Genomic DNA, 25,104 nt, shown 5'->3' on the forward strand with positions numbered 1-25,104 from the left:
CTTCACATGACCAAACCTGAAATTGTTCATGATTAATTGAACTTTTCAGAACAGCACTATCCATACCACAACAGTTTTAAGCATTTTTCCTTTGGAATGGTAAAACATATTATTTAGTACTAAGATGTTTTTTAATGCAGGTGGCTGAGATGAACAATGTAATAAGAAGTTGTAATAAAATTCTATAACAGGATAACAGCTGGGATTTATAGAAGTATTGTCAACTGCACAGGGCAAATTAGTGTGGGTTTCTAAGATGGGATCAAATTAGTGTGGTATATACTATATACTAATGAATATGTTATGCCAGGGAACTGAGGATCCCTATGCAAATGAGTTATGTGGATTATGCAAAGAATGACACCCACAATACTGGACTGATTCAAAAATGTGAAAGCATGTATGCTACACTATGTTGCATAACCATTCTGGGCACTGAGACTTGGGGTGTACATGATGGGTATGATGCAATAGCAAAGCGAGGCATGTTAATAGCCTGTGATGTCTATGTTGGGTGTTGCAGCTATTATCACCAATGGAGAAGATATAGACAGTGCTGGCAGACCACTGCCTCATTGATCAACAGATTCTGGACAGGGAGACTGTAAGGAACCTAGATGAACTGTTCCACCCTAGTAGAATCATGGGAGATGCATGGTAAGCCCATTCCTGTGGATACTAAGATATGTGTAGCATTAAGCATCTTGCCTGTAGGGACTTTCAGTAATCTATGGGGACACAGTAGGAGTATCAGAGACATCAGCCTCATGATTCCTAATCCATTTCCTCTACATTATCCTGCAGCATGCAGAGGAGCATATCAAGTTCCCTGTGACTACAGATAAGATAACCCGTACGATGCAGACATTTAAAATAGAACCCATTTCCCTAATGATCTAGCAGATATGGAAAGCACATATCTTCTCATCATGACCCCCAGTTGGTCCAGAAGACCTGTAGTAAATCAAAAGCAAGGACTTCTACTCCCTGAGCTGACAGGTGGTCTTTAACATCCAGGTTTCTAGGTTCAATGTTTGGTAGCTGGTATAATGGTTAAGGCATTTACCTTACAGACACAAGGTGCAGGGTTTGATTCTTACATGGGGTAAACAGAACCAAAATCACCAACCCAAGGAAAAAAACACCACCAGCAAATAAAAACTTGTACAGCCAAAATCAGCAAGATAAAATAATCACACTGTACTAACGTCCACTCGGTGTATTAGCCACTTTCATTATACTACAAATTCTTTAAAAATTCACTCATGTTAAATACTTATACCGCAATCACATTCAACATACCAATAAAACAATTAAACAATTAAAACATCAGTTAAAACATTAACTCAAAATAAACCTACTGTCTTTTAGTTTTGTTGCTATATACTCTTCTAGTTCTCAAAAAACATTTTATATGCACCATATCATTAAGTCCAGGGGCTTTATCTGAATTTAACCTAATTCGCAATAAAGCTTCTTTTTGTTCCAGAAGAGTTTTAAAATCTCCTCCTCTTAAGTCCATTTTCCCCTGCTCTATGACTGAAAAAAGACATTTTTTATAATTAGGACACTTTAAAGTGTGTTTAAACAGTGTGCTTTTGATGTTCTTCTTTTTAATGTAATACTGATGCTCCCTAATACATAGGAATAACCCTCTAGAGGGCATACCAATGTAAAAAGCCAGACATCCACAGCAAACACAAATGTAAACTACACCTCTAGTTTAACAATTGCATCTCCCTTTTAAATTAATTGTGTATGAAGGTTCAACCAGCATTGTGTAAGGGCCTTCCATAATATAATGACAAACATTACAATGTCTACACTTAAACATTCCAATGGATTTATTAGAGCAAATATTAGTACCCACAACCTTAGTATTGTCATTTTGTAAAAGAGTTTTGAAATTAAGATTATTCCTATAAACGAATCTTGGGATATCTCCCACGGTATCAAACAATTCTTTGTTCCCTTGTAAAACTTTCCAATTATTACTATTGATTGAATCCATACTATTGCTATCAACTGTCATATCTAAAACACAAGTTAACCTTTTATCTTCACATCCATCACCTCCATTTTCAAAACCCTTTTCATGTTTGATGAACGTTTTAAAATAGGTGGAAAGGAAGAATATCTCTCTTTCCATAATTTCCTTTTCTAACTGCTCCAAAAAACATTTTCATACCCCTTATTTTAAATAAATTAGTAATAAGGTTAAATTCTTCCCTTAAAACTGTATCACTGGTCATCATTCTACTTGCCCTGATATACTGTCTCCTAGGCAAATTCCTTTTCATAAAAAATGGGTGATTGCTATTATAATGTAAGTAGCTGTTGGTAAAAGTGGCTTTTCTATCTATTCTGCTATCAAATCCCCCATTATCAACATTCCATTGTAAAGTAACGTCCAAAAAATTAACATCATGACCTACTTCTCCCATTGTGAACTTTAAAAAGGAAGACTTTTCATTTATTTCACCAAAAAAATTCTGACATTCTTGGGGAGTCCCTTCTAGAATATAAAATAAATCCTCTACAAAGCGCTTGTAAAAACAAACTTTATATGTCTCTTTTACACTATGTAACACAATGGGTTCCCTATGTTAGACCAACAGCTCGAAAGATCGACACTCAAAACACAGACGCCAGAAGAACGAAACCTCAAAAACACGAAAGTTCACATGCCTGACAAACCACAATCCTGACACTTAACAAAACAAAAAGTTCACTGTTAGACACAACACACACACAACACAAGCACACCAACAACCTAAAAACCTACACTACACCTTATACAAAACTATCTATGCACTAACCTTAACCCAAACCCTAACCCTAAGGTCTGACACTACCGCACACTTACCTTACCCGCACCCTAACCCTAAGTCCCTCACTATCGCACACTTACCTTACCCGCACCCTCACCCTAAGTCCCTCACTATCGCACACTTACCTTACCCACACTCTAACCCTAAGACCCTCACTATCGCACACTTACCTTACCCACACCCTAACCCTAAGTCCCTTACTATCGCACACTTACTGGGTTGTGCTTACAAGTTACCCCTGTTGGTGTTTTTGCTCTCAGGATTACGACTTGTCGGTCATTTGCTTCATCAGTCTTCTGGCATCGCTGTTTTGAGTATTGATCTTCCGAGCTGTTGGTCTAACGTAGGGAACCAAACACAACATATCCCTACCAACCTAACACTATATTTGCAATCGAAAACAGCTAATAAACTGAGTGGATGCTAGTACAGGGTGATTATTTCATCTTACATGGGGTAACTGGCTAGGCTTAAAATAGCCCACAAGGACAGTTAGCCTAGTACTAATCTATGATCCTGTGATCTATACATGTGTACTATGCTACTGGCCACTAAGGCATTCTAAATCTCTGACAAGTTGTGGTATCTTTGATATGTGTAAGCAGGGGCTTGGGAGATGAAACATTTAAAAGCAAGGGGCCTAAGAAATGAACCATTTACCTGCTGCCTGTGTCCATTAGAGACATAGATGCCAAACCAAGGATGAATTTCTTGCTCCCCAGCCCACTGTCCAAAGTTATACTTGGATTGTGTTAGGGAGGAACTCTGCTTTACATGGATGAGGAACTTGTTCCAGAGAAGGGATAATCTCTGGGATACATACCTGTCTCTCCAGCAAGTCTTATTTACAGTATATCACAGCCAAGGTTTAAGTCTTTAGAATAGGTAATTCTGGCGCTGTTTGGTTTCTGGATATGCATGAGGTCAATCAGGGTGGGTTATGGCAATGCATTATATATCAGGCAGATATCTTGCCTCAACAGCCTTTAGGAAACAAAATACAGGGATAGGGCTTTGAGCCATTCTGCATAGGACATGTTACTTGTGCCTTGTATTCTTTTAGTACTGTTTCACCATTGGATGTGCCTGGTTAGGTACATATCAAGGGGGCACTGTACTCAATGACATGTCTGATGAATGCTGAATGCAGTGAAACAATGACCTTGGACCTAGATGCCATCCCTTTGTTTATAAGTTGCACAACAAAATGATTTCCTTACTAATGTAGACATGTGATGGTTAAAGACTAGATTATCAGTATGTGTTCCCAAATCCCTGACTACTGGGGTAACTCTTAGGGGTGTATGTAATAGTTATAAGGGGTGGATGACTTCCCGAAGGATACTACTATGCATTTCTTGGCATTTAGTTTTAGTCCATGACTGCGATGTAAGTTGTATGTCTGTGTCAGCCCTTCCTGGAAAACGTTACTGTCATTGAGGGGAATTTTTTGTCTGTCCTTAATTTTTGTTTAGTTTTGCAAGGTCTCTCCTTTTTTCTGGTCCGGAGTTTTTCACTTGTCCACTAAAGTACGCATAGAGTTAGTATATCGAAATTTGGGAACACTTGCTAGTTACATGTGGGGGTATAGAGGAGGTTATTCTTCTGGTTTTCATGAGTTCTGATTACCACTGTGATTTTATACTGATGGAATATTGCTCTTATGTAGTTTTACCCCTTTCATCTTCTGCTCATAGCTCAACTAATAACTCATGTAAAGCTAATATTTTATTTACTGGTACTCCATTCTGGTCCTTATGTTATAAACGAAAAATGTGCATAGTTAAATACAGGTTGTTTTGATAAGATGTGATTATATTCTTCCAAAGCTTAAAGAATGCCTCATAAGCCAACACAGTACATAATACCTTCTGAAGTAATCCCAATTCTTCTTGCAGTAACTGTTCAATGGAATTTCAACAATGGAATACAAACTTTCAAAGAAATTATTTCAGAACAGAATTACTACATTATGGAACAGACTTTATTTGAGCATAATATCATTTAATGGAATTAATTACTTTGTGTGTTCTTGACAAATTGAATTGAGATATTATTTATGACCCCATATACAACTGGTTGCAAATGCATTGCAGTAATCATTTAGATCTCATACCTGCTATTGAAAGCACACTGAAACACAGAAGAATCACTGAGCCACCAGAATTGACTAGGAAAATGTCCACATGTTCCCTTTTAGGCCTAAGGCTTTGTGAAGTCTATAATATGATATATAGCTGTTTTAGTGATACCTGTATTTGTTGAATGGCAATTTCACATTTGGGATTAAATGATTTATGCTACTTTTCAATAGGCTATATTATGTTTATTTTATTTTATTTAGAATTGTAAACTGGGGTAGGCCACTGATCTCAGTGGACCATTATCGGACACAGCTTGAGAGTATCAATTCATTAAAAAAATGAAACATAACTAAAAGTTTTATTGCATAGTGTTAACAGACAGAGCAATAAATAAAAAGAGGTATCTCATAAAATAATAGGAACTTTTGTACAATGTTATGGCAATTTTTTAATAGTTTGAGTGAAAGAGAAAAAAGGGGGAGCAGTATCTTATGTCCTCACTTATACTTTAGTGTATGCAGCATTTGTGGCAATACACCCTTCTATATATGTGTATATATGTATAAATAAATATATATATATATATATATATATATATATATATATATATATATATATATATATATATATATATATATATATCAAGTCATCAAATACTGATTTCTTTGAACAGGGAATGAAAAAGCAGGATTCATTTCAGACTGCATCCAAAAGGTCAAAAACTGAAAAAAAAACATTTTTAGAGGAGTTCTTCTTCTTGACAGACTACATACATCTTAGTTTTGATTGTAGTTGGACTTCTTATATAAATTAGAAAAAAACTATGTTAGGTCTTTTTAAGCAGAGTGTAAATCCCGATGTCCGATTACCAAATGTCAAAAGCCAGAAGAATACTTCAAATAAATTACAATTTTTGGCTAGAATGTGTGGCTTCAGTCTCTTATGAGCTGATTATTACACAGTTGTCTTGCAAACAGCCCTCTGCAGATTTGAATTTTTTTGTAATTATGAAAATGCAATGTGTTGGTATTTATTTTACGTCCGTAACAGTCACAACAATCAGGAGCTACTGAAAGTGGAAAAGGAGCACAAGTGAGGGAAGCCCATCCATCCACAACACCTTTTCCCCATTTTAGCACATGGGGTCAGGGTGTCAATTCAACAGTTACAATGATCTAGAGCCAAGGTTTACACTGTCAAGTGGCTAGTCCTGCTCTGTAAGGCACATATGTGTTCCTGCAGACTTGAGCTGAAATTTTTGGCCATCATTCTGTCATTTGGGTTGGGAGGGTGGCCTAATGGTTAAGGTGTTTGCCTTACAAACACAAGGTGCAGGGTTTGAGTCTCAAAAGGGATAATTGGCTAAGCTTAAAATGGCTCGCAAGGGCAGTTAGCTTAGTACTAATCTATGAACCTATGAACCTATGAACCTATTACATAAGTGTAACTAAAAATTTGCATTTGTGTTTCTATTAGCTTACCACAAATTATAAATCTGTCGTACATTTTCGATTTTTAGACAGCTGATGATTCTGAACCTACTCTGCTTGCCATATTTGAGGTCATGCAAAGAGAATATTGGGATACAAGTCAATAACACCCAATGGGATTCATTCAAACTCTAAAATTATACAACCCCCCCATTAATATTCCCAAAACATGCACGCTGATTGGTCAGTGTGCACGTTGTAAATCAGACTTATACTAATGGAAAAAGGTCCAGTCGCCCGGACTTTTTCCATTAGTATAAACCTTTTTTTACAGTAATGAAGAATGCAAGATCTCCGTTGCTTTTTAGACACTGTCTCGCTATGTTGAAGAAGTTTAACATAGCGAGACAGCTTTAAAAAAAGTAACAGAGATCTTCCTTTCTCCGTTGCTTTTTTTAAAGCTGTCTCGCTATGCTAAATGGGTTTAACATAGCGAGACAGCTTTAAAAAAAGCAACAGAGATTCTCCGTTGCTTTTTTTAAAGCTGTCTCACTATGTTAAACTCCTTTAACATATCGAGACACTTTGTAAAATGCAACGGAGATCTTGCTTTCTCCGTTGCTTCCACCCACAGCTCTGATGTACTGCGTAAGCATATGCATGCGAAGTACATCAGAACTGCCACAGAATACCAGACAGCTGCGGAAGGGCAGCAAGGAGGCGTTATACAATGCCATTATTTAAGAAAAGTAAGTATTTTTTTTCTTAAATAATGTCATTGTATAATAGCAATAACCCACTTCTGGGTGTGGTTAATGCTGGATTTACCCACGGTTGTCTTTGTTTGGCCACTCGGGCTTCGCCCTCATGACCAAACCACACTAACCGTGAGTAAATACAGCATTACTCACACCCAGGCATGGGCTATTGCTATATTATAAAACAGCATAGTAAGTATTGTCACACCTAAAACATGTAAAAAAAAAAATACTTAAGCAAAAACATTCCACTAAATCTGACCTCCACTAATCCAATAGGTATATGATACATGTTTGGAGTCATAGAATAACCAGAAGTACAGATCTAAGACCATTTATCCAAACCTGAACTGCAATTGCATCAGCATAGTCATATGTAATTTATTCTTCACATATTCTCATAACTCTTAGAAGAATTCCATATGAGTCAGATTTCACAGAAATGGATGTGGCTATTTAAGTGTAAGATCCCACTTGTACAATTAACAATATTATTTATTTTATGAAGGCAGCAGACTTTCCATCCTCTGTCTTAAATATTTAGGTATTCTAACACTCAGATGCACAACTCAGTGCAGTGGAAAAGTACACAGACAGAGCAACCCCTATATGACTTAATCATTCCGGTTGCCATCATGATTTATAATCCTTCTTTTGGTGGGCATGTCCCCACATCTTTCTTTTTTCTTATTTCCACCCTCCAATTTTCTATTTATTTTAATACTTATGTCCCTAAACCATAACTCACTTTCTTCCCCTCTTACATATAGTATACATTGAGCCTTTTCATTCAGCCCATAGAACCCAGGTATCCCAAACCCCAGATCACTTCTGTTGCCTTTTGTTACCCCGATACAGCTAGCCTTTCCACTGCTATAGCTCCAACTTCCAAAAGAAGTATTGTGCATGAAACCGTATCAATGCTTTATTCAGTGAATGAATGGACCATTTCCTTGTAATCAAAATAGCAGCAATGGACACAGGATTTCTTTCTCAGGACTTTGGCTTAACTTAGTTACTACATCTTTGTCCAAGCCAAAACCATTCTAGTCCCTTCTTTTATCTACCTTTCATCTGTTATGACACACTACTTATTTAGGCTTGCCCTTAATCTAGTCCATTGATATCAGACTGAACTCTGAGACATCCCTTTAGTCACTTCCATATTGGGAACATAACGTCACAAACCATTTCTTTACCAAATGTATAGCTCAGTTCACTTTCTTATTCAAAATCTAATTCTCTCCATCGTTGTCATCATTCTCCTCCCTAGAATTAAATCAAAGGGCCTATAAAAGCTCACCTTGTTCTTAGCCTCAAGCTTGTCATGCTGATTTCAATCATGGCTTGGCTTTCTTTTAATACTGGAGGAAGCTAGACTAATAAAACCTTTTCTAAGTGAAAACATGCAAGATGTCCTTCAGAAATCCCATCAACTATGCTTTGGGAATATTATCCATTAATTTCCTTAACATGGGCATTAACCTCACTGGCCTAAAACTACAGAGTACCTGTCTGTCCTGTTGTTAAGATGACCAGCCTCTGCCTTCCAGTTTTTCATTTTTTTTAAATAAGAAACATCTTTATTAAATTATCATGTATGACATAGGCAATCTTATATTTATATAAATAAAAATAAACCACAGCGACACAATCTGAGTTGCAAATATTATACATTACAAGCCGTGCTGGCACAACTGTAGCTGCAAACATTATACATCACTTTTAATATGTCCAGTCATTGTCAGTCAGCCATTGCATAGCTCATTCATATCTTGCCTTCTTTTAAACCTTGTTCCTCCTGTGCATGTATAGATCCCACATTTCCCATTTTTCCTATGTAATATGTTCCTACCCTTTTCTAAAGATCCCAGTTCCCGTTTCTTTATCTCTGTTTCTATCTTCACTACTTCAAGTAAAGTTGATTTAGACATTGATTTCCATTTTCTAGTAATTGCTTTTTTAGCATGACCCAGCATCTCTGACAGAGCAGTCAGCAAGGAATCTTTAAAGTCTGCCAGCTCAGGTCTGATGGACAGAGTAAGCACTTTGGTCTGAGTTCTTGCCAGTTTCAACAACTTCTTCAACAGATGACAGGACATACAATCAGGCCTCTGCGCCGTGATCATCTGTAGCATACTGTGTTCTTTCATGTCACATGGTATAATAGCATAAAATTGCAACAATTTTCCTTTCTTCAGTTTTGTTACAGAAAGAAAACATTTACATACACTTATCCGAAAGTACTAAATACTAGGAGAAAGACAAACACGAGTCAAAAATCACATGCAGCATAACCCTTTAGCAGAGAGATTTTAGCACCTTAGGGTAGTAATACTGCATGTTTGCCACAGTGTGCTATTTAGTCACTCATTAAACAAGTTGGATTTAATTAGCATTGCAACTGTTGAAACAGTAGCTATTAAACATGTTCATAATGTATCAGAAACCATATAAAATAAATGATTCACCCCCATATTTTACATTTTTCAGAAACATTTAGAGCATGTTTAAATGCAAACTTTATAAAATTTAATAAAGGTTAATGTGTTTAACTCACAGGCAAAGGGTACAGGATTTGATTCTCATCTTTGAAGGGAAATTGGCTAAGCTTAAAATGGCCCAGAAGGGCAGCTTGCCTAATACTTAAATATGAACCTATAAAAATCTATCTTGTGTTGTTTCTTAATATTGAACTACTAATATTTTCAGTGGATTTGAATATGCCATTATGAACATTTAGAATAAATAATTAAATCTAAAAGCTCATCTTTTTTTTAGCTGTTACTCTTAAGACATTTCCAGTCTTCCACAGAAACGGAGACATGTCACATTCACTGCAATGGAGCTCAGGAAGTTTGCACTGTAACTTCCAATGGGTGGAGTCTAAGCCATTCGACAGAATCAAATTATGTAATCACATTTCAAACAAATGTTCATATCTCTGGAACCATAGGGGTTTTGAAAGAAGTACAAATGGCAAACCCTTCAGCACAAACTCTTGTTACAGCTGTAGTATTCTTTAGGTTCTAGGTCTTAAACTGAATTTTATAAGTCACAGTGTAATATTTTACATTTGTAATATTCTGTAAACAATTTACAATATCTCAGCAACTACTCAAGTTACACACATACTGTCAGCAGCATTTTATTAATCTGGCTGAGAGCTTTCATATGAGGCTAAGGAATTCTGTGTTACCTGGTCGTTGAGATATATAGAAAAATGTGAAAATTATATGCTATAGAAATTAATATCATGAAAACAACAGTTAATATAGCAATAACCCACACCTGGGTGTGGGTAATGCTGGATTTACCCACGGTTGGCGTGGTTTGGTCCCGAGGGTGAAGCCCGAGGGACCAAACAAAGCCAACCGGGTAATACAGCATTACCCACCCAGAAGTGGGTTATTGCTATTATGACATTATTTAAGAAAAGAAACTATTACTTTTCTTAAATAATGGCATAGTATAATGCCTGTTTACTGCCCTTCCGCAGATGTCTGGCATCCGCGGCAGTTCTGATGTACTGCGCCTGCGCAGTACATCAGAGTTGAGCAAAGCAACGGAGAAAGCAAGATCTCTGTTGCTTTTTACTTTTGCAATGTTAAATGGGTTTAACATAGCAAGACAGTTTTAAAATAAGCAACGGAGATGTCCGTTGCTTATTTTAAAACTGTCTCGCTATGTTAAACCCATTTAACATAGAGAAACAGAAAAAGCAACGGAGATCTTGCTTTCTCCGTTGCTTTAAAACCTGTCTCGCTATGTTAAATGGGTTTAGCATAGCGAGACAGCTAAAATAAGCAACGGAGATCTCCGTTGCTTATTTTAAAGCTGTCTCGCTATGTTAAACCCATTTAACATAGCAAGACAGTGTTTTAAAAGTAGAGTTATACTAATGGAAAAAAGTCTGGGCGACCGGACCTTTTTCCATTAGTATAACTCGATTTACAATGTGCACGCCGGCCAATCAGCGTGCACGTTTTGGGGGTGTCATGGTATAATATCTATTTACCTGCACTAGACAGAGGTCAAATATTATTGCAGTTGAGTTTATAATTGTATAAGCTTTAAGATGAAACATTTTAAAACCTTGTACATAGCATGGTTTTGGAATTATTGATGCAAATATGAAGAAGCAATATTTGATGCCTCGAGATGTCAGTAGGAGTTAACTGCAGATGTACCTGAAGGTGTCACTCAGATGTAATGAGTTAAACAAGGGAGGTATTACTAATTAGAATGCCTCATTCTTGTTTCTGGATATATTATGTTATACTATATATGTAAACAAGGGCAGGATTACTAATTAGAATGCCTCATTCTTGTTTCTGCATGCTCTTATGTTATACTATATATGTAAACAAGGGCGGGATTACTAATTAGAATGCCTCATTCTTGTTTCTGCATGCTCTTATGTTATACTATATATGTAAACAAGGGCGGGATTACTAATTAGAATGCCCCATTCTTGTTTCTGCATGCTCTTATGTTATACTATATATGTAAACAAGAGCGGGATTACTAATTAGAATGCCTCATTCTTGTTTCTGCATGCTCTTATGTTATACTATATATGTAAACAAGGGCGGGATTACTAATTAGAATGCTTCATTCTTGTTTCTGCATGCTCTTATGTTATACTATATATGTAAACAAGGGCGGGATTACTAATTAGAATGCCTCATTCTTGTTTCTGCATGCTCTTATGTTATACTATATATGTAAACAAGGGCGGGATTACTAATTAGAATGCCTCATTCTTGTTTCTGCATGCTCTTATGTTATACTATATATGTAAACAAGGGCGGGATTACTAATTAGAATGCCTCATTCTTGTTTCTGCATGCTCTTATGTTATACTATATATGTAAACAAGAGCGGGATTACTAATTAGAATGCCTCATTCTTGTTTCTGCATGCTCTTATGTTATACTATATATGTAAACAAGGGCGGGATTACTAATTAGAATGCCTCATTCTTGTTTCTGCATGCTCTTATGTTATACTATATATGTAAACAAGGGCGTGATTACTAATTAGAATGCCTCATTCTTGTTTCTGCATGCTCTTATGTTATACTATATATGTAAACAAGGGTGGGATTACTAATTAGAATGCCTCATTCTTGTTTCTGCATGCTCTTATGTTATACTATATATGTAAACAAGGGCGGGATTACTAATTAGAATGCCTCATTCTTGTTTCTGCATGCTCTTATGTTATACTATATATGTAAACAAGGGTGGGATTACTAATTAGAATGCCTCATTCTTGTTTCTGCATGCTCTTATGTTATACTATATATGTTTCTGTAGTGCATGGAGCACTGCAGTTATTATCCAAAATCAGTATAAAGATAAACATGCCATGGGATTCTGTAATGTGGGACCCAGCCATAACAGCGCTTTCAGACGTGTGTAGCAAAATGCTGTTACAATCCATATCAGCTAAGGGACGTTCCTTCACTCTCAACAATCCCTGAATATTATTTTTCATACATCCGTGGAAGATTACATACATCAGTCTGTAAATAACTTATTTAAATTAAAGCAGTATTTAAAAACTGTCCCTGGCTTTTTCCTTGCAATTATATTTACTTGCTGTTTATGGGACAGTACTCGCTAAGTGCCTCACTGGCATTCAAACCAGAAAAAAAACACTTTTGTCTTTTTTTTTGGTAACTAGTAGTGCATGGTGTAGATAAGGCTCCAGCACAGCAAATAATTATGCTAGGGTGTTACTGATCATAACTCATTGTTATGTGCTCTTGAGATGGATGCCAAGATTCACCTCTCAAACGGTGCTCTCAGGGTGAATTTTGTGGCATCCATATCTTGAAATTCTAATAACATGGTTATGATCAGAGATCCAATCACAACCCTCTGTATTCTTCATACATAAATGCTCGCTACTATAGTGGACACATGCTGAGCTTAGACTTTTGGTATTCAGTATTACAGTTCCTCATTCTTATTGCTTTTATCAGCCTTTCCAACACCACTCACCACTTCTAATTTTTGTTTTCCTCTAAAATCAGAGATATGCACAAATGGAAGGGAACTATATCTGACTACGGTTAATGTATTTACACTGCCTTTTTTAATGTACCACCATAACACTGCATAGCGAAGCATTTGCCTTTAGCACAAAATTTAATTTCATCTTTTAGTAGACATTCCCTCATATATAATATAGGAATGCCATTTTTTTTGTTATTCTTCAAGCCAGAACTCTTCTCTTCACACTTACGTGCCACATGGTCATTGCATACTTGCACCCAAGACTAACAGCACAGGCAACTGAAGTACAACTAAAGATGCTGACATTTTTACAGATCTGTCATACATCACCAGGTCAGTTTTTCTGGCCTTCTTCATTCTTGATTATTATTTTGTCAGATCCTTAATTTCCCATGTAAATTATGACACTTGAGCTCTTTTTTTCCACATCTGTTCATATACAGTAGGCTATGAACCACCATGTTATGTATGGAGACCCATCATCATCATCTCTGCAAAACCTCCATGTACCTTTAATTTGTGCTTCTGCACCATATCCTCGTGTGAGTCATTTCTACTGAGAGACACTTTGTTCCCTGATCCTTTGTATCTTCCTGTGTGCGTTTTCATTTCACCACCTCTTCTGATATGCACACGCTAACCCTTTCCTTCCCTTTTCTGTTTCTTTAAGTCCTGTACATCCATTTGTACCACTGTTTCCTTCTAGCAGATCACCCTTCTATACACTGTTTTCATCATATTCTTTTGACCTTCAGTATAGTTATCTTTTTCTATCTACCCCACTAACACCGCTACCCTCCCCACCAATTCATGCCTGATCCATCAACCCATGCTCACTTTCTGTCCTTCACTTCACAGCTACTATCCTTTATTCCATATTCTTTCCATTCTAGTATCACCCCTGATCTGGTTCTTCATCCTCACTCACACAATAGCACCTAACCATTCTAATAATGGATTCACATATGGTTCCAACACCTGAGGGTCAAGTATGTACAACATTTTTCATATTTCTGAACAGGCCAGGTGTAACCTTTCTGTAACACTTGAAATGTTAACATGCCCCCTAGCATATGTCCTAAAAGTACTATCCATATTTTTACCCTTCTGCTGAGTGCCTGATATTAGCTAAAATGCACTTTAATCACCAAACTCTAAAATTTATAATATTGAAGACTTTTAGGCATGTAACCATCTACATCAATAACATTATTCATGGTAAAAGATCCAGAGTAAACTAACTGCTATTCCAGCTGCTGATTTTGACTATTTTTGCAGCCTTCATAGAAATTTGATCACTGTCAGTCTTCACAATGCAGCCTCCTAATGTTAGTGATCCAAATGTGATTCAGGTTTGTGCCAGCCCACCATAGTACAGTCCATTACACATCTCATTGGCAATGAAATGTCATCATAGCATTTATGCATCTTAGCGAGTAGATGGCTGGCAAATTAGCGAGTCACATACCTGACACCCCATTAGAGCCTTGCAATCATGCTGCTCTCCAAATGTAACGATGGATAGCATTCTACAAACCCCATGACCAACTGTTGAATCAAATTATGACAGGGCTGTGTAAATATTCATTCATAACTGAGTGAGTGGCAGACAATGGAGGTATAAACAAAATTTTGTCAGCTCTTGTCATGTTTTCTCATAGTGTCAAGTACAACATTTAAATTATAATGAATAAGATGGAGAAATATAAAGTCATCAAGGGATTATTTTACTAAAAAAAAATCAGGAATGAAGATGATATCAAAACAGGCATTAGAATGTTGCTTGGATATTATTGTTATATTAAGTAATAGGATAGTGTTGTTTAGTTGTTCACTAAATGTTCATGCAGCTCTTAACCAAGAAGCATGCAGGCTTTATAGAAATCATGGGTGGATCCCTGGGATGAACACTGCTGTAGAAAATAAAATGTGCCAAAGCTATAGGGACAGGCATTGTGTGATACATTTCCACCCCTACTTCCAACCTCTGTCTGTACAGTGTGATTAATAGTGCGTATGCACCATGTGCATTTGTACTACATATGAGGAATTAGTCCATCTGTCTGTTGGTTTCTGTATATGGTAAAAAGATGGTGGTTTCCTATCACGTCATCAAACTTTTACAAGTTCCAACCACATATGGTCGAGATCATATGTTCGAATTTGTAAAAGTTCGAGTGTGTGAATGGAAATCTCCATAGGTGGAGGTTTCCATTCACTTCAATGTGGTGCGATCTTGGAGTTGGTATATTTAATTAGCGGTTGGTGTGGGGGGTGCAGGGGGGCTTGCCCCTCTGCTTACAACAGTTTATTTTGTTGTCCATTGTTTTTTTTTTTTAGTAGTCGAAGTTATGTAACTTCAAACATAATGGTTCAACCATTAGGTGTTCAAAGTTACGTAACTTCAACTATGTGATATAGACCCAAAGATGGCTGGTATACTTCTTGTTATGGTACTAATTTACACATTTTGCTGCTCTGTGCTATTCATATGCATTTATTTTGTTTCTTAACTTCTACTTTGCATCCATGATCCTTCTTAAATATGGAATTCCTTAAATGACATTCCATTTGTGAGGGGAGCAGAAAGCGGGAGGGCATCCCATTGGTCAAATGATTCTGTCTGTTGAAACCAATGGATATTGTAAATCCTCAAAAACATTTGTAAATATTACATATATTTTGGGTAATTATACAATGTGCTTAAAATCTGCTTTAAGTTGGTGTTCCATTCATTTTACATTTCTGAAATGATGAATCAGCTTTTAAAGTGAGCAAGAAATAGATTCTCAAACTGTGATATAAGGGCTTGTTGGAGATATTGTAACATAAGGAAATGTAGATGTATTTCTGATATCTTCAGTATTGCTTGTGGTTAAATATAGTATTTATTTACACTACTATCCAGACAGGTGTTGTATTTTCTATCTGTACTTCTATCTAGCTACTTACCTCACTCTCTTTTCAAATGTTAATCAGAACAAGAGGCCCCTTGTCATAGAGAAAAAGAAGTTATGTACCTACCATAATGTTCCATGTTAGTTGTCTTCATCTTGCCTTCTTTCTTGCTGTTTGGGATCGGAGCCGATCCTCGGTTCCGACTCGGCCATCTTCTATAGCTCTAGAGCTGTTTACTGGCTCGAGGCTACCCCTTATCCCATGATGCCTAGCGCTAGCTACCCAGATCTCGTTTGAAATAGCTAACCCTAGCCATAGCTAGATAATGAACCTCTCCAAACAAAATGTTGAGGACACCTGTCATACTCTGTAAGTCAGTAGAGGAAACAACCAGAGAACACTCAGCCAGTGAAACTTGAACTCCTCTCAGTCGAATAGGATAGGGGGATGGAGGGTGGGATGCAAAAAAGAAGGCGAGATGAAGACAACTAACATGGAACGTTATGGTAGGTACATAACTTCTTTATGTTAAGTTGTTTATCTTGCCTTCATTCTTGCTGTTTGGGACTGCGTCCCTAGCACCTACAATCCTGGGTGGCTCATTGGAACAGACTTTTCAGAACAGTGGAACCAAAGTTAGCTCTGCTCCTGGAGACCATATCTAGCTTGTAATGAGAAATAAAGGTATGAGGGTTTACCCACGTAGCAGCTGCACAGATAGAGTCCATGGGCAACCTTGACTGGAAGGCTACAGAGGTGGCCAAAGCCCTAGTAGAATGACCTTTTGGTTTGATAGATAACTCTTTGTTTCTCAGTTGATAGATGAAAGTAATAATGTGAGACAACCATCTGGATAAGGTCACTTTGGAAACTGGGAGACCTTGTTTGCCTAGAGCATAGGAAAGGAATAGTTGGTCCGACTTCCTTGTATCTTTTGTCCTATGCAGGTAAAAACGCAATTGTCTATGAACATCCAGTTGATGTAATTTGTAGTCTGCCTTATTGGTGTGGTTAGGAAAAAAACACAGGTAGGTCTATAGATTGGTTTAAATTATTTTCTGAGCAGACTTTAGGAAGGAAAGAGGGATTAGTCCTCAGAGCAACCCTGTCCTTATGAAAAACGAATTATGGAGGATGGACACATAGTGCCTGAAGTTCAGAGACGCGTCTGGCTGAAGTAATAGCTACCAGAAAGAGAGTTTTCCAAGATAGGAACTTAATGGAGCAGGATGCTGCAGGTTCAAAAGGGGGCATAACTAAGGAGGTTAGTACCAAGTTTAGGTCCCAATGAAGAGGAGGATCCCTCACTGGGGGTCTAAGGAGAGTAGTCCCTCTTAGAAAAGCTTTACATAGCTTATGAGACATAATGTTTGCATTAGACAACCCAACATGAAAATTTGAGATGGCCGCTAATTGAACCCTGAGTGTAGTAGAAGCGGACCCAGAATGAAAATGTTCTGCTAGGAACTCCAAGATTTCATGGACTGGGGCTGAAAAGGGATCTATGTTCCTAGCCTCTGCCCAACAAGAAAAATGTTTTCATTTGCTAGCATAAGTCCTTCTAGTGGTGGACTTGTGAGAGGAGACAATAATTTCGCGTACGGCCGGGAAATGCTGGGAAGCCTGGCTAAGGTTGGAAGTGGAGCAACCAAGCTGCGAGATGGAGTGTTTGAAGGGATTGATGCAGCCCACCTGATTGATGAATCAGTAGGTCTGGAATCGGATCCAGAGTCCAGGGCTGATCGAGAAGGTAATGATGCAGGAACGGGAACCATATCTGTCGAGGCCAGTAGGGGGAAATGAGGATCATTCTGCAACCCAATGACATTGCTTTCTGTATGAGTTTCGGTATCAGGGGAAACGGAGGGAAGGCATAAAGAACTCCCTGTGGCCAATCGTGGACTAGAGCATCTATGGGAGAATGACCAGGAAGCAGAAAAAGGGAGAAGTAGTTGCTGCATTTGCTGTTGAAGGGGATGGCAAAAAGGTTGCAGCAAGGCTGTCCCCATTTGCGGAAGATCAGATCCGCAGCTACCTGGTTCAGAGACCAATCGTGAGGCATGAGAATAGCTCTGCTGAGACTGTCCTCTATGATGTTGGACCTCCCAGGGATGTGCGTTGCAATCAGAAATCGTTGGGAGGGAACCACCCACTGCCAGAGTCTGAGTGCTTCTCGACATGGGGGTAGGACCTGGTTCCACCCTGCTTGTTGATGTACCACACCACTGACATGTTGTCCATTTGAATTGCAATGGTCCCAGAAGGAAGAGAGTCCTGAAGAGCTTGCAACGCTAAGAGCACGGCTCTCATTTCTAAGACGTTTATATGCAGATGGTACTCATGAGGTTGCCAAGTGCCTTGGACTGTCCTGCCCTGATAATGCCCCCCCACCCTATCAGGGAGGCGTCTGTGGACACTGTACCAACTGGAGGGGGCTGAATGAAGGGTCTGCCCTGAGACACTAGTGGGGAGATCATCCACCAGGAAAGGTGCCTTTTGCATGCTTTTGTAATCATAATCATGTGAGACATGGGAAGCTGTTGGAAAGACCACTGTGTGAATAGAAGCCACTGAAGGATGCTCATGTGAAAGCGGGCCAGAGGGATTAGGAGAATTGCTGCTGCCATGGAACCCAGAGTTTGAAGGACAAATCTGACTTGGATCCTTTTGCTCTGCATTAGAATGTGTACTTGTGTCTAATTCTGCTCCTATATAGGTGATAGATTGACAGGGCAACAAGGCAGATTTTTGGAAGTTTATTGTAATGCCTAGCTGGGAGCATATTGTGATTGTGTAGTCCCTGGCTTGCAGAAGTTGATGCTTGGTAGTAGAAGTAAAGAGCCAGTCGTCTAGATATGGAAACACCTGGAATCCCTGACGTCTCAGGTGAGTCGTGACCACTGCCATACATTTGGTGAACATCCTGGGGGCTGTGGTGAGACCAAAGGGCAAAGCTCTGAACTAGTAATGACTGGCTCCCAGCTGGAAGTGAAGGAATCTCCTGGAGCGCCTGTCCATTTTGATGTGATAGTACGCATCCTGAAGATCTATGGAGCACATCCAATTGTCCTGACCCAGAAAGGGTAGAATGGACTGTAGCGTGACCATCTGAAACTTTATTCTTTGAACAGACTTGTTTAGTTTGCTGAGATCCAGAATCGGTCTCCAGTCCCCTGTCTTTCTTGGTACCAAAAAGAACCTTGAGTAAGTTCCGGATCCATGTTGGTCTGCCGGGACTTCCTGCATGACTCTTTTTTCTAGCAGTTTTAAAACTTCTATGACTGCTTGGTCCCTCAGATTGGGTGGAACATCTGGGAGGGATTTGACGGTAAGGGGGGCTGAGAGAAAGGGATATTGTAACCTCCGGATATAATTGACTGTACCCATTTGTCTTGCATTAAACTTTGCCAGGATTTTGGGTACAGTGAAAGTCTTCCCCCGACTGCCTCCAGAGACGGGCAGCTGGGCAACCCTTCAGGGATGCTGGAAGGGCTTCTCAGAGAAGGATTTTCTGATGCCCTGGTTCTGCAGACACCCTCTGCCACAAGGGTGGCATCTGTTGTTGTTGTTTCCTCCTCTGCCCCTGGAGGAAAAATCACTACGTGTGTCAGGCGGGGCTCCCTGGGATTTTCGGAACCATATTTTGCCACTCTTCTGACCCTTGGGGTATAGTCTGGAAGGAGTGGAAAAATGGACTCCCACAGCAGAGAAAGTCTTGCCTTCTTGCTCACACCTAGTCAAAGTGTCTTTCACTTGTGGTCCAAAAAGAGAGGAACCGTCAAAGGGGGTGTTGGTGAATGACACTCTAAAGGGTTCCACAAAATTACACAGCTGCATCCATGTGTGTCTCCTAAGGGCCTCGCCTGTACCTGTGGCTCTACTCGCACCATTGGCTGCATAGGAAATGAGTCTCATGGAGGAGTTGACTACAGAATTAAGGGTCGCCAGCTGGGAAGCCACTTTAACTTGAGCCCCTTCAGATGATGGATCTTGAAGGGTATCTCCGAGCTCTTTAAGGAGATCCCTCTGAAGCCGGGTAAAATGGCATAAGTAATTCAGTGACCTCATAGAAAAGGGCACTGAAGCAAACATTCGCTTCCCGTATCTATCCATAGTCCTAGACTCCTTGTTAGGAGGATGGACAGACAAAGATGTTTCCGCTAACTCCTTTTTAGTGGCTGCTGCTACCACCATGGTATCCACAGAAACACCTTTGGTAAGGAACTGCTTATCAAGGGGTGCAGTGATAAACTTGCCAGGTCTCCTCGGGGTTGGCTCCACTGTATCCAAGGCTGACCAAGCCTTTCGAGCCACCACAGACATGAGTGGATCAAAAGGCAGAGAAACCCAGGAGGTGGAAGGTCGGGAACCGAACGCATCCAGGAATACAGACTCATCCTTGGTAGGGGCTAGGGGATTCCAGTTCCCCCTCTGCTTAAGCATTTCTAGGATGTCCAAGAAAGGAAACATCTTCAGAGGGGGACCTCGGGGACCCTTCCGAATCATCTAAGTCTGTATCAGAAGTGACAGACTCAGGGGAGTCAATGTGCTTCCTCTTGCACTTCTTCTTACAAGGGGGCTCCTCTGAATGATCAGCGGAGGCCTTGGAAGAAGAGGAAACACCCAATGTTGTGCCCTGGAGAGCTGTTTCCCCATGCTTGAGGTCTGGAGGAGGAGCAGAGATTGGCACAGGCAGTACAGGGGATGGAGCCAGTGGGGTCGATCGTGGAGCTGACTCAGAGGCCAGCACACTCCTCATGACATCGAAGACATCCCTGCCACGATGCAGAGAAGGATCCAGTTCTGTGGAAATCGGAATTCCTCTCCTCACCGAGGTAGATGGTTCCGAGGCCAATGTAGGAGCCAGACTCACCTGCGCCGATGCTCCGAGAGGGAGAACGAGGTCGGACAAGGGTCTGATGCCACTCGCCCCCTCAGAGCTGATGAGGGAGCCTCGGTGCCCAGATCACTCAATGGATGGTACCATCGAGGGAATCAGAGCCAATGACGGAACTGAAGGAGAAATAGTTATTGGAGCTAACGGTTCCACAACTCAAACCCCAATGAACTCCGGCTCCGAGCTCAAAGGAGTCAGAGGAGGAACATCAATAGAAGTGGACGGAGCTGAAACCTGTTGAGGAGGGCTGGACAACATCTTGGCAAGTGCCTGTGACTTCAGCAACCTACTGTCCACTCTCTCCACGTTGTGATCCGAGAGCCTAGAGGACCAAGAGGAGTGGGAAGATCTGTGACTGCGCTCACTCTGAAGCAGGGGAGACTGAGGAGCCAAATGTATGGATTCCAGAGAAGGGGACCTCAGCCTCTTCTGGCTCTGCGATGGCTCTGAAGATTCTGATTGAGCCGACGGGGAGATAGTCTCATCAATTCCGGCCGGAACCAAAGTGGCAGGTAAAGTCTGAACCAATGATGGCTCTGAGCTTGGAGCCGACGATTTGGTCAGTTTTGGGGATTTTACATACTGAGCCTTGGCCGGTGAATCCTGGGGCTTTAAAAGACCCCTAAGAATAAGCTTATTTTTATGCTCCTGCAGAATTCTTGGACTAAATGCATGGCATATAGAACAAGAGTCCTGCAGGTGCACTGCACCTAAGCAGTAGACGCAAGAAGTGTGCCCATCTGTCAGAGACATTTTCTGACAGCATGAGTCACACTTTTTGAATCCAGATACCTTGGATTCTTTAGACATCCTGTATCAACAAAATACCTCAAGAGATACTACACTGATTTTAGCCAAAAGGCCGAAAAGCGATAACAAATACCACAACACCAATAACAGCAAAAAAAGAGAAAAACACACAGTATACTACAGCTAAAGCTAAAGATTTTTTTTTTTAAACTAGGAAGCCTCTAACTTAAATGGTTACCTAAAGGAAGATGGAAGGAAAGCCTTGAAACTAAGCGCTAACCTGACAGAAAGGGATAGGAGAGGGAGGGGGAGAACTCTCTAATTTAAATGAGTTCTAAGGGGTGGAACTACAATATACTTAGTTAACACAAGATACAGAGACTAAAAACTAAACAACAACTCCCGGAAAAACACTAATGTTAGAAGAAAAGTTCAATAAGAAACTTAATACAAGCCTGAGCCAGTAAAAACGACACCTCGCAGCTGAAGCGGCAAATGAGATCAGGGTAGCTAGCGCTAGGCATCATGGGATAAGGGGTAGCCTTGAGCCAGTAAACAGCTCTTGAGCTATAGAAGATGGCCGAGTCGGAGCCGAGGATTGACTCCAATCCCAAACAGCAAGAATGAAGGAGAGATAGACAACTTAACATCTAAAGTTCTTACTGCACCCCAAATTACCTATGTTCCTTGGCACAGGTGTTGGGGGGGCACAGGATGGGAGTGAGTGGCCACTGTTGGCTTGCCCATCCTGAGGAGACCAGCCTATATTCACTAAATAATAAAGCAGTGTTATGAACCTAGTGGTTTCCCTGCTGTGTAGGCAGTGTGTTGCTTAGTCGGGAGGTTAAGCATACATAGAAGCACACATGGCCATGCTGTGACAAGCTGCTGCTGCAGGGTTGTATGAGGTGTGACACACCCCTTGATGCTGCACTGGTGTCTCCATCTCCTCTTCAGCTCTGGACAAATGATGAGTTAAAACTGGGGGGGGGGGAGAAGAACTGGTGGCAGCAGATGGTCAGCTGCAGGAATGGAAAAGGTTATTAATCAGAAGTTTTAGCAATGTTGCAGTACTGGCATACTTTCACAAAATTTAGCTTACCTGTGTTTCTACTTTCTCTGATCCCAACAGCTGAAATGGATTTCTAAATACGTCTGGTGCAAAATGATACATTACTGTACCACGGTTAGAAAGATAATTTTGAAGTTGTTTGTTTGGAATCTTTTTTTCATCTGTAAGGGTTAGTTGTTGTCTAGACAGTAAAATAAAATAACAGGATGCATGAGAAGATTCATTCAAAACATTTATTTTATATGTCTTAGTTCATTTTGTTCATTAGTTTGCACTGAATAAACTGTAAACTGTGACTTTGAGATGTTGGTGATACAGACTGAGTTTTAAAATGAGCCAGAAACTCCTAGAAATGCAATATTTATTTATTATTTATCTACTGACATGTGGTAACTGGGAAAGTCCATTGGATCTGAGACACATTTTCAGTGGAGGCCCAGGGTGAAAAGCTCCAAGTAGTGTTACAAAGAAATGGTATAACATCATATTAGCTAGTATAGCCAGAGTAGCTGAAGTACAGCCCATTTCTCACCCAAGCTGGCAGTATATCTTCAGGGAACCAGTGCAGAAATATGTGCATCAGGAAAGTGAGTAGAGGCTTGATAGTCACAGGAGAATTCTCTCCATTCATTAGTATTATAATACCTGTATATATTCATTATTAGGATCACTGCTGCTGGGAATACGAATGTGATACACCTGGAAGCAAACATTCACTATATTCATTTATGCTAACTCTTTCAAAACAAGCTGTAGTTTGTGCAGTATATGCATTTTATAAACTTGTTACTATATGCTTTCAGCCACTACCGTGATACATGCATATGCCTTTCCATAGCTTTACTCTTTTCACAACAATGTCACTTGGATTATACCTGAAAATTGTTGGCGTTCTTATATATTGTTTGCAGTTAGCTTCAAATATGTACTCACAACAAAGAGCTCTGTCTTCAGGATGAAGTGCCTTAGCGATAAAAAATGAAGAATCAGAAGTAAATCCAAAGGCACACCATGTACTGGGATACGAACAAAATCTTTAATAGTAAAACCAGGTCAAACAGTGAGCGCTTTCGTGTTGCACAGAATGCTTCTTCAGACTTAATGAATTAACAAACCAAAACTTGCCATTTAAATAACAGTTAATCAGTCCAACTGACCAATGACAGAACTTGTAAAAAATGTATGTAAGCAATACCCTACCAAAATAAAAGGTTCCTGATGGTGCTTATAGCATTTGTAACACTGTTTTGAATAGCAGTTTTCACATATTGTTATACTGCCATCCAGTGCTGTTTTATCTTGATTACTGTTTTTTAGCTATTTGCATATTTATATATTTTCGTGTTTAAGTACGTATTAAATGTTTTGTGTCATATGCTTGTGTATATTGTTTTTAAAAGGATGTAGTTTGATATATCTTATGGATACATATATTTATATTTTTTAGGAGCATGTTCTCTATTGGTGGTAGATATACCAAGATAGGAGTGTTATTTAACGTAAGATTTTTAGGATAGTTATTTTTTCTATATATATATCTAACTGGTTATACATTATTTCATTATCTGCATATATATATATATATATATATATATATATATATATATATATATATATATATATATATAGATATATATATATATATATAGGTTGTACATTCAGATGAAAGTGATTAAGTTCCTGACTTTGGGTAAACATATATAGTTTTGATATGTCTATAGGAAACACTGTTTCAAGTAGCATTTTAGTATATTTTTTTCCATTGTCATACTGCTTTCCAGTGTGTTTTTATTGTGATTATTGCTTTTTAGATAGATGCTTATTTATACATTGTTGTGTTTTTAAATACACATCAAATGTTTCGTGTCATATGCATACATATTGTTTTTAAAGTGATGTAACTTAATTTATCTTATAGAATATGAATAGGCATATTTATGATGTGTTTGCGATAAGCACTATTAGGAAACTTTTATTTTGGTAGGGTATTGCTTACATACATTTTTTTACACGTTCTGATTGTGGTGGTGGTGCTGTGGTAGCGTTGTCGCCTCACAGTAAGATGTTGTCCTGTTCAATTCTCAGCTAGAGCGTCTTCTGTGTGGAGACATGCGTGAATGGGCGTACCTTCCTTGAAGGTTGTGCATCAGGGCCGGCAACTTGGCACGTAAAACTCTACTGCCAATCATTAGCAGACCGGAGTTCTGCTGTGGCGACCCCTAACCGGGAAAAGCTGAAAGACACAACAACACGTTCTGTCATTGGTCAGTTGGACTAATTAACTGTTATCTAAATGGCAAGTTTGGTTTGTTAATTCATTGTCCGAAGAAGTGTTCTGTGCAATGCAAAAGCACTCAC

At 39.2% G+C, this 25,104-nt stretch overlaps 1 protein-coding gene across 1 annotated transcript in view; it reads right to left on the reverse strand.

Moving 5' to 3' along the window:
• LOC122813623 (vitellogenin-like) overlaps nt 1-25,104 on the reverse strand; it is a 487,128-nt gene that overhangs the window by 404,514 nt on the left and 57,510 nt on the right. Inside the window, exon 7 of the mRNA XM_044086038.1 lies at nt 22,777-22,927. Coding sequence (XP_043941973.1) covers nt 22,777-22,927 — 151 coding nt within the window. The remainder of the gene's footprint in view (nt 1-22,776; nt 22,928-25,104) is intronic.

The sequence above is a fragment of the Protopterus annectens genome, chromosome 10.part0, assembly GCF_019279795.1.
Source record: "Protopterus annectens isolate FY-2018-M chromosome 10.part0, PAN1.0, whole genome shotgun sequence".
In the NCBI taxonomy this organism is placed as follows: Eukaryota; Metazoa; Chordata; order Ceratodontiformes; family Protopteridae; genus Protopterus; species Protopterus annectens.